Below are 11,008 nucleotides of genomic sequence, written 5' to 3'. Positions count from 1 at the left end.
TCCCTGATGTAAAAGTCAATCGTGATGTTTTTTCAGATGCCAGCAGGGATTCCCAAAGATGGCCAACGAATGTTGGCTCACTCGTTAGAAAACTGATATATTTCCCACCCACAAAACATAAGAGAACAATGGATTCCAAGTTGTCCAAACGATGGAAAATTAAAAATCTTTCCATCTCAAAGCTAGACAAGGGTCCCACCCTCCACCCCAACCATGTCGAAAGATTAAGATTCAGGAAGCAAAATGAAAACCGCTGGTCTTATTTGTCACCATCAGAGTTTTTCTATGTTCTAGTTTGTTGCCTGCAAAACTGAAGAGCCAACAAGTCAATGTATAGACATGGGGCATCAGTCCCAATCCATAAAGATTCTCATCAGGCAGATGGGACAGAAGACACAAATCACTGGACACAATGCCCACCTCCCCGCCCTTCATGGTCTGTTTCTCCAGTTGACACAAGACGCACACCGGACATAGAAACTGACAATGATTCATCACCATCAAGAGGAGGGTTGTGTCTCTGCAGTCCATCTAGAATTTCACCACCCCACCTGGTCTTTCACAGCCTCATACTCAACAGACGGCAAGATCATTTACTACTTTTGTTGTAGTAGTTCTTCTGACATGTTGGGCTTTACAGTACTTTCCCTGCAGTAAAATAAAGGGAACGAGGCATAGGATGAGGAAGAATAAAGACTGGGCATGGGTGGAAGAAAATTCTAAAGATGTCCCTTGCGAATAATAGTAATAATAGTTAATAATAAGATGAATTAATTTCTCTGTTGGTTTATATGTTTTTCTGCTCTCTCACTCTTTTTTTAAGTCGTGTTGGAATTTTTCAAAGTCTGCAGCTTCGCCTCCAGTTCAGAGATCTGAAAAACACATAACAGAAAGGGATAAAGAGAAATTCTCCAGGCAGAGTAAGGAGTGTTTGGGATGGGGAAGAGGTAGGAGGACTTAGGAAAGAAATGCAGATAATGTGGCTGGAGACACCAATAGTCTGGCTGGCTCAGAGTCACAGATAACAATAGGAAATGGCTAAAGGAAAAGATGGTGAGAAAAAATAATTAAGGACAATGAAGGACAGTAAGGATAATGATAAAATGTATATAAATATAAATTAGGAGACCTCGTTTACTGCAGATTTCAAATGGCTTAGGTCTGTAATGTCTTTTCATATTATTTTCATTCCCTGTTGCACTGCTATACATCAAGTTCTTTATAGTTTGTTGAATTACCTTCCCAGTACTCCTCATTACTAAACATGCTGACTGAGGTTGAAGGCATGAATTAGAAAAAACTGCAGGACTGTACATTATACACATGACATAGATATTTCCAGATGACTCTGTTTCTTATTCAACAATAGAAAGAGAATAAATGAGCCCCTACTAAAATAAAATAAAAATAGACTTACCTCCCATAATAGTGCAATTATGCTTTCAGGTCATTCACTGTTATATGCGAGCGAATGTATGTAAATCCTTGACAATAATAATGGATTACTTGGATATGGGGGCCACACTTGGGGATAGGAATTCTATCTATTAAAAGAAGTGGCTGTATATCCACATCCACAAAAGATCTGTGGCTTGGCCATCTAGCTGATTCAATGGTAACTGTAGATCTTTAGGCAGTAAAGATGACAATGAACACATTTACACAACTATGCTTTTGGCATTAGAAACAAACTTTCCTGAATTGGTATAATTGTTGTAATTTGGCAACATTTACCAGTGCTTCAATTATATTGTATTTAGATTACTACAATGCAGTAAGACTACTCTGAAGAATATGAAAAACTTCAATTGATAAAAAAATGGTGGTACCTTTATAGGCAATGGGCTCCCTAAGTTAGAGTTGAAAATTTTTTTTTTCTCATCTTAGAAAGAAAGAGGTCCTTTTTAAAAAAAATACAGAATCTGGTTTAAAGCTACTCCTAATTAACAAAGGGAAAAATGCAACCTTGCTGCCAAATATCACAGTCCTGGAGAAAAGCTCTGAAGAGTCTCAAAAATGGGGCTTAGGGTATGCGTACATTTCATGAACCATGGTTTGCTTACTTCTGGAATAAATGAATAAACAAATATTTCAATTAAAGCTTAAATAGTAGGGAACCTCTGGATATCTAGATGTTGGACTACGCCTATAGTCCTTGATTTTTGGCATGCCAATGAAAGACAACATCACAAAGACCCCACTTCTGTTTTCAAGTTTGGACTTGACAATCACAAAGCTATTGTCTTAGAAACATTACTGCAGTGGGTAAATAGATTCAACATGTTTAGAAACTCAATTTTGGCTATCCTTCCTTACTAACACTTGTCCCAAAACTTCTACCATCGTGTCCTTTATTTATTTATAGCTGCCCAATTCCATCAGAACTGTCCATCAAGGTACTTGTTTTAGAAACCTTGTGAACAATTAGATGTTGTGCCAAAACAGAGAAGACAAGAAAAAAACGTTGATCAGCAACATACATCGGGAGCAGGTCAAGGAGAAATCAATGGAGCGATGATGATGATGACGATGATGAAAGAACTGCTTGGGAGAAAAGAGAACATCATGGGAGCAATCCACTGGCAAAACAGAGCTAAACCCTTGACTTTGTGGCTTGAATAAAGGTTAAACTCCTTAAAAAGGAATGGAATTATAGTGCAATCTTGTGCTTTTCATAATAATGATCTGTAATGCTTAAATTTGTTAAATAAAGGTTAGACTGTTGAGATTTCAAAAGACCTAACATAACTGAGCATAACTAGTCCTCTGCTCATAAATCTATGATTTATCTAAGCCCTAAGTCTGAATATCGCAGCAGAAAACAGGAACTAAAAAAAGGATCTATCATCTACAATCTAGATTGAAGCAGCTCATTTCTATCATTTCTGTAATCAATCACTACCTCACACAAGTGTACTTCCAGACTAGATCATCATTTTGCGCACCATAAGATCTCTCTGGGATATAACAGCTTGTATTCTTGCCTGGCCTATCCCAAGGTCATGCTCTTACTTTGTCCAGCCACCATAATCATAGCAAATGTTCCCCAATTCTGTTATTTTTCCATCTGGCAGAACAGGAATAAAAATGTTGCATGAAACTATGTAAAACTGCAGAGGGAGCTAGTGAATAAATAGCCATTAGAGTTTTCAAGATACTCACAAAAAAGGTTTTGACTTTGATTTTGCTCCCATATCAGGCATTCCTATTACAGAAACTCAGAGCCAGTCACACACACAAATGTGCATGCATGTGCACCAACATTTAACATATAGAAGCATGAAAACACCCTGACAAACCTGACATGGTCATACTGCCTGATGCAAGAACCAAGATGTGGCAGCTTCCCTATGGCCCAGTACGAAAATCATATATAGATTTGACCATAAGATCTGTTGCAGAGTCAGTGAGGCCTGGTATGTAATTCCCACTCAGAGCAAATGTATATGAAGAAGAGACAATTCCTAAATTAAGACTGAATCCTAGAGATCTATATGGAATCTGATAGGCTGGGGTAAAATCAGATAGGTTTCTCAGATTGCAGGACCTGGGGAAGAACAATAGATTTAATAGCTGATGGAAATGTTCTCTGGTGGAAGCTTCAGAAAGATACAGTTAAAGGATTTCCACTATGCAAATATAGGATTCTGTGTGAAAAGGGCATGAGATACAATTATCAATCAGCTGGAAGGATTCAAGATCTTCCCCTCTCCTCCCAGCTGCAGGATCTATGCTTAACTAATGACTGCTTCAGATGAAATCCTGTAAGATCAAAACATTCATGCCCAGCAATAAAGGAGTTCAGAAAGGTTGGTGTGTCCCCCTCTTCCTCCCCCCCATTTGTCAACCTTTTGACAAGTACTCATATTTACAGCTATGTCCTTCCAACAGCAGCCATTCTCTCATGTGTCTCCATCCCTTTCTTTCTTTCTTTCTCCTTCCTTTTGGGCTTACAGTAAGCCCCCAGCACTGTCCTTGATGCCCACCTTCTCTTGCAGCTTGTCAACTTCCTCCTTGTGAGACAATTCAGACTCCTCTTGGATGCGACGCTGAGCTGTCTCTTTCTTGAGGAACTCAATTTCTCTGCAAGTGGAGAAAGGAGGTGGGGGTTAAAAACCCGTCAGAAATGCAGACAATACCCAATGGTGAAAAAGGAGGCATCATGCTAGCATAGGATCATAACTTCTTTTAGGCAGAAAAATGACATTTGCATTTGCATGACATGTTGTAAACTAAAAGAATGTACAAAAAGGTAAGTAGGCCCAATGGAAAAAGTAAATTTTATTTAGTATACAATTACATTTTAAATTAATTAAATATTTGTCTCTATTTAAATAATAATTTTCCCTTTTGTTAAGTAAAATGGCAATTTAGTAGCAACTTCAGCAACAATTGTGCAAACTGCGCCCAAATATTTCAAGGAAGTATGTTTGATTCTGGAATCGTCTAGCTTAGAAGAATGTTCTACTTTAAAAGAAATCTAATTGGTATATTCAATATACGCCACGGAACAGACAATTTCATTTTAAATGCTTTCTCTGTGTCAAAAATCTTTACCATAAGTGAAACATGTTTCAAAAAACAGTAATATCTTCTTCTCTCTTGAAGTACTATTTGCAAGAAATTAGATGATAGATAGATAGATAGATAGATAGATAGATAGATAGATAGATAGATAGATAGATAGATAGATATAATTCCTTCATACCTATTGAAATGGACCAGCCTTTTCATTCATCTCCAAATTCCATCCCACTTATATAAATCAGACTATAGTTTCTGCCTACAATGCACATATTTTGTCAAAAGCCATTCACTACCAATCCCCAAACTGTGAAATGGTTCATATATAACATATAAGTAAGTAAGTAAGTAAGGAAGTAAGGAAGGAAGGAAGGAAGGAAGGAATATTTTGCTTAGTTACTTTTCCTATCTGCCTCACTAGAGGGTTGTGGTGGCTCAGTGGGTTAGGACGCTGAGCTTGTCGATCAAAAGGTCGGCAGTTTGGCGGGTCGAATCCCGAGTGCCATGTAACTGAGTGTTACTGTAACTGTTACTCGTCCCAACTTCTGCCAACCTAGCAGTTTGAAAGCACGTAAAAATGCAAGTAGAAAAATAGGGACCACTACGGTGGGAAGGTAACAGCATTCCATGCGCCTTTGGCGTCTAGTCATGCCGGCCACATGACCACGGAGACGTCCTCGGACAAACGCTGGCTCTTCGGCTTTGAAATGGAGATGAGCACCAGCCCCTAGAGTTGGAAACAACTAGCACGCATGTGCGGGGGAACCTTTACCTTTTATCTGCCTCACATCCTTTATCAGCTTGATTTTTAAAAAATTATATTACAACTACTAAAGATGTTTTAAGAAAGCAATTGGAGTTATGCTTATTTTGATAGATGGCTAGATCAGGCATGCTACCCATTCTCAGTAATTGTTCCATGTGCCTACCAATCCCACTGAACGATATAGTGCTAATCCCAGGACTCTAGCTTTGGGAAATGGCTTTGTAAGCATGATAAAACATGAGCTGAAGAGATGGAGGTTGAGAATTATGAAGTGATTTCGCATTCCAGTTCTTACTTCTGTTGATACTCCTTAATAAGTCGCTTAGCTTTGCTGTATTTCCTTTCCAGAGTCTGGTACTGGGCCTGGGTCTCTTTTAAGTGCTCATCCACAGCCTGGCACAAGTTCTGAGCCTCCATCCAATATCCCTCCAGCTTCTCCATCCGCTCCTTGTTTTCTTCTACACTCTGTTCCAGCTGGGCTTTCTCAATGCGCCAACGAGCTTTCTCCTGTTCAATTGATTGTAGCTGAAGATAGAGAATATTAGAGGAAATAGTTATGTGTTAATGGATAAGTTAATTACACTTGCATTGCATGCATTTCACTTAGTGTTGGATAAAATAAACAACTAAACAAATAATTATCTTAATGAAATCAAGGCCAGACAAACAAAACCAACAAAAACAAAGAACATATCAAACAACTATTCATAAGCACCCATAGCTGCATATCTTTACACTGGAATGAAAGCTTGAGAAATTCATATTGTTTGCAAAGCCAGCAACTGTATTTGAAATCTAAACATTATCTTGATAGGTTAATATAATCCAGAGTGGCATAAATTTACAAATTTACAACCAATAGTAATGTACAGCAGGATAGAATTGGAATCTGATACTCTCCTTTTTTTTCTAAATTCTGTCCATCTGCCATCATGGCAAATGGTAGGGGGTTTGTAGAAATTGCAATTAAAAAAACCTGAAAAACATTAGGTTGAAATATGTTGTGCTATGCTTACTTTCCTTCATAAGCAACCTCATACAAAAGTTGCAACTTTTCTTTCAGACATGGATGATAATGGATAGGTGTTAATTGGAAAGGGGAAAATTAGTACTCTAAGCATGACTTGAAATAGCTGTAGACAGTATGTTGCAGGCTGGATTATTCTTGCTTCAGCTCTTTTTAATATCAAACCAGCTGACTTAAGAACCTTACAGCTTAAAACAGTGTGAAGGAAGTTATAACTGGGCAGCTAGCAACTTACACAACAGAACTCTTGTTATGGAAAGAAAAAAAATGCATTGATTTATTGCCATTGTAACTATATTTTAGAAACCATTTTTGTGTGTGGAATAGCTCATCTCAAAGATAGTAAGGGCAAAGGAAAAAGCATGTAACATATTCCAATTAAAGTTCTGATGGGCCAGAAGGAATGTTCAAGCAATAAAGTAGGAGAGGCCCTCCAACTTTTGACAAAAGATCTAGACATGGGAAACAAGGAAGGGAGGCATAACAAGACAGCTACCCAACTGGTAGCATCCTAACAGTTCAGTTGGAAAGTCAAAACAACAAAGACAATAAAATTATCCATGAAAGAATTGTACTGAATTCATACAATTGTCATGGTGGCATTTTACATACTTACATCCGAGTCATTCCATTTTAACTTTACAAAAACTCCCATACCCAGTGAGCAAAAGCTAAATATAGATCATGCCCATGTCCTCCCAGTTCACTGCTTTGAAAATTCAAAGAGAAGTCCTTCATTTGTTCTTCTGCCCACCCCATTTCAAATGCTTTGCACAGCACTATTAAAAATAGTCCAGCTATTACAAGGTACATCCATAGAGCCAGTTCTTGCAGCTTTTCTGGAAAACATTCTCAAGAATGGATTTTGGCAAGTCTCCAAGAGAAGCAAAGGATTTTATGGCTGTCCTCACAGCCTTGATTCTTACCTTTCTTTTCAGCTGCTGTATTTCAGCTTCAGTCACAGCATGCTTGATCTGGAGCTGCCAAAGGAAGACATAGGGAGTTTAACTCCTTCCCTGGTTTTCATACATAAAACAAGAAGCCCCACAGCTCATGACCGCATTTCAGTGAGAAAGGGCTTGCTTTAGGATTTATTTTATTAAAACAATAAAAATTAGGCAAAACATTTTCTAAAGATAAATAAAAAAATTAGGTCAACTTTAATTTCATTTGGATATTTCTGATGTGTTGTTAATAAAACTAAGTGCTATGAAAATGACCAGGAAGAGCAGAATTAGTTTTGTAAGCATTGCCAGAATGTTTCTCTTCTTAAACATTTTAGTCATGTTCAGGCTGCAATACTTCAACCATCAAATTATGTCCTTTTCCATCTTGATCTACTTATTATTCCTTCTCTGCACAAGATACTTTTTATTTGACTTCTGTCAACATTTTATAGGGACTAAAATTAAATACAATAAAACAATGACTGCCTTCTGCAGAATTTCAGGTGTGTTTTATCCAAGTAACTTGCATCACAGCAATTTTTGCATGCCAAGATATTTTTCAACATAGACACAGGCGTACATGTTTGCATACTTTTATCAAGAATTAGAAGTGCCATCCCTGTGCCCTCTGCTAAAGTCATCAGCACCTCACAGTTAAAAAGAGAAAACTGAGCAAGCAAGATATGCAGTACTGCATTTTCTGGAATAGCCTTTCCTTAGGACAAACAGGTAGGCACCCCAGGGCAGGTGTTTACATGCACTCTCCTGTCTTTCACCATGTCAGTAAATCAACCCTGAACAGCCTTGACTGGATTGCTTAAACAAAAACTTGCTGACACAGATTCACATGTTATTGGTGGGCCAATGAAACATTAAACATTTAATGTTTTCCAACCATTTCCAAATCCTTCTCTTTTTTAATTACCATTCATAGACTGCAGATACTTGGACCTGAGAGTTAACCATCCGCAGCACTTCATAGTACCTTTCTATAGTTGAGGGAAAAGGAGGATAGATATGGATGCGCCAGATCTGCATACCAAAGCTAAGTATTCATAAAAAGGTACACAGCCATTTTGTGCACAAAGAATGCCAGGAAGAGCAATGTGAGCTGTGCAAGTGTTGTTATGACTCATTCCCAATTTCTACTGTTTTATCATTATCACTTGCAAGATGTATGACTGGAGTCATCTTGAATGGACTAATATAAAGTGCACGGTTCTTGGTCATTGCAGAGATGAAGAAAATATAGTTTTATTAGGACTGTAGCACTAATTCAGATGTCCCAGTACCAACTGTAAAGAATATTGTAGCTCAGAGTTGGACTCCTGGTTGCTCTCTGAACTTAGTTGCTTGCACTAAAGATGTTACAGGTTGGGCAATAAAGCATCTGCAAGAAAACAACCAAGGGCCCCAGATGTCTTGCTCTCTGAAGAGTGGAACTAAGAAAGGTGAAAGTAAAAGCCTTCAGAAGCACTTTATATACTATACTTCAAAACCATTCACTCCCAAAAGAAGGTTATGACTACTACTATGACTCTACCATGTCACTAGTACTTCTGTTCTGACCTCTCCTCTCAGCTATTTATTTTGCTGCCCCTTTGCATTTTACCAACTAGCAGAAAAAAACAAAACTGTCTGCCAATCAGAATACTTCAGCAGAAATGGAGGTTGTCTACCTACAGGATTCTATCCTTCATCAGTAGGCTCTTTCTTTTGTTCTTCTTCTTCTGCCATCTTCTGCCATAATCTGGGTTAGAATTCAAACTGGATTTAACAACAACGGATCAGTCATGAAGAAAGCTGAATCACAAGGTAGCACTTTCTCTTTCTTTATAAAGCTAACAAATTTTCAGCTTCCAAATGCTGTCATGTTCTGTGGAAGCAGCAACAGAGGTGGCTGTTATGCTATTTCAGCATCACACTAAATCATTAGGGATCACAGAGTTAAACGACTATTGGCACTGCTGGTTGAGTTTTCTAGTGTTATTGTACAATTCTGATAGCTGTTTACATTATCCAGTTGCCAATTTCCATCTTTATACACTGGCGATATCTACAGGCCTGATTGTCTCACATAAGCAGATAGGTAATCATGATTGGAAACAATTTGCAGGTTGCAAGAGAAAGTGTGCCAGAGGCATGCAAAAGAAAATCCCACACACAATTTCAGCTCTACTGCTCCTGCACAAATCTGAAGGACCAGAGGCACAGTGCTGCTTCCCCCAGGAAAGAAGAGAAGAATGGCAGAAGATGGGTTGATCAGGGTTGAGATATTATTGGGTATGCTGATACCAGCCTGATATGGAGTACAAATGCCTCGCTGATCCTATCCACTATTGATCCTGATATATTCAATGCAATAGGTAGCAAAATACAAGAAGTTAAGAAGGAAAAATGCAACCAAATGAACCTGGAATTTTGATCGTGATTCATCGTGGTGTAAATCAAGTCAATGACTTCATTTGATTTTATGACTGTTTTTACAATTTTCATTAAGTGAATCACGTGTTCATAAATCCAGATCCAGCTTATCCAATGGATGTTTTTGCAGGGTTTTTTGTTGGAAAATGGGGGGAAATTGCACAGTGCAATCAGGTCTGTTCCCAAGTGCTGAAATGCGATCATAAGATAGCAGAGATGGTGTGGCAGCTGTAAGAGAATGCATTGTAAGTAACTTTTACAAATTCTGTTGTAACTCTGAATGATTGTTAAACAACTGTTCATAATCTGAGTTCTACCTATATAGCTAAGAACAACTTAAGACTGCCCCATTGTGGACTGGAAACCAAATGAACAAAATTATAAGTTGCTGACAGTAATGTTCAGGCTGTGGGTGGGTACAAATGGGAAAAGGGCCACAGAGGAATATATTCCTTGAAATTCAACAAGGGCCAAATTAATTGCATCTTAAGCTAATGTAATAATTTCCTGATGAGCCACTTGATTAGTTATCTTAAAGAAATCCTGAAGAAATGGTAAAGTACTAGAAGATAGGAAAAGGGCAAATACTGTCCTTGTCTTCATAAAAAGGGAAAATAATGACGCAGGGAACTACAGCCAATCTGTCTAATACTGATACCTGGGAAGAGTTTATAGTACATCATAAATAAAGAGGTAGGTGTTTTAAATACAATGTGATGATTAGTAGAAATCAGCACAGATTTGTTAAGAACAGATTTCTCATTACTAGTCTTCTCTCCTTTTTAATTGGGCAATTTCCTTAATAGGTTTTGAAAATGCTATAGACATAACCTATTTTAACTTCAGCAGAGACATGCTGATTAAGAAACAGATATAATAAGAAAGTGATATACTGTTGACTTGGAAATTATATTCAATGAAGGTTCTGCACTGAATTGGAGAGAAGTATTAGAGGATAATCCTGAAATTTCTAATACTTTTATTAATGACTTGAATGAAAAGATGGCAGGAATACTGAAAAGATACAATATACATCCAATGAATAAATAAAACATATAATAGGAAAATCCTCCTTTAGCAAAGATGTACAAATGACAAAAACTGGGTGAGAAAAAATATATTGTGTAAGAAGAAACACAACTGAAAACAATTACTTACAGGTTAGAGAAATTGGTTCAAAATAACAAAAATTTAATAGATTCAGATCTTAAGTGCAAGGCATATAAAGAGGGATACCTGGCTTGGTACTTGTGAAAAAGATATTGGAATATAATTGGTTATAAACGGAGTATGAATCTGCAGTGGCTGGGAAAAAATGGT

The 11,008-nt window shown here is 37.6% G+C and overlaps 1 protein-coding gene across 1 annotated transcript in view; it reads right to left on the bottom strand.

Moving 5' to 3' along the window:
• Positions 1–257: 257 nt before the first annotated feature.
• Positions 258–11,008, bottom strand: part of PPP1R9B (protein phosphatase 1 regulatory subunit 9B) — an 88,049-nt gene continuing 77,298 nt past the window's right edge. The window contains exons 7-10 of the mRNA XM_081345529.1: positions 7,244–7,297; positions 5,586–5,815; positions 3,987–4,083; positions 258–872 (exon numbers count right to left, since the gene is read on the bottom strand). Coding sequence (XP_081201655.1) covers positions 819–872; positions 3,987–4,083; positions 5,586–5,815; positions 7,244–7,297 — 435 coding nt within the window. The 3' untranslated portion in view covers positions 258–818. The remainder of the gene's footprint in view (positions 873–3,986; positions 4,084–5,585; positions 5,816–7,243; positions 7,298–11,008) is intronic.

The sequence above is a fragment of the Vipera berus genome (assembly GCF_964194415.1).
Source record: "Vipera berus genome assembly, chromosome: Z".
NCBI classification, from domain to species: domain Eukaryota; kingdom Metazoa; phylum Chordata; class Lepidosauria; order Squamata; family Viperidae; genus Vipera; species Vipera berus.
This window is presented reverse-complemented; position numbering and strand designations above follow the sequence as displayed.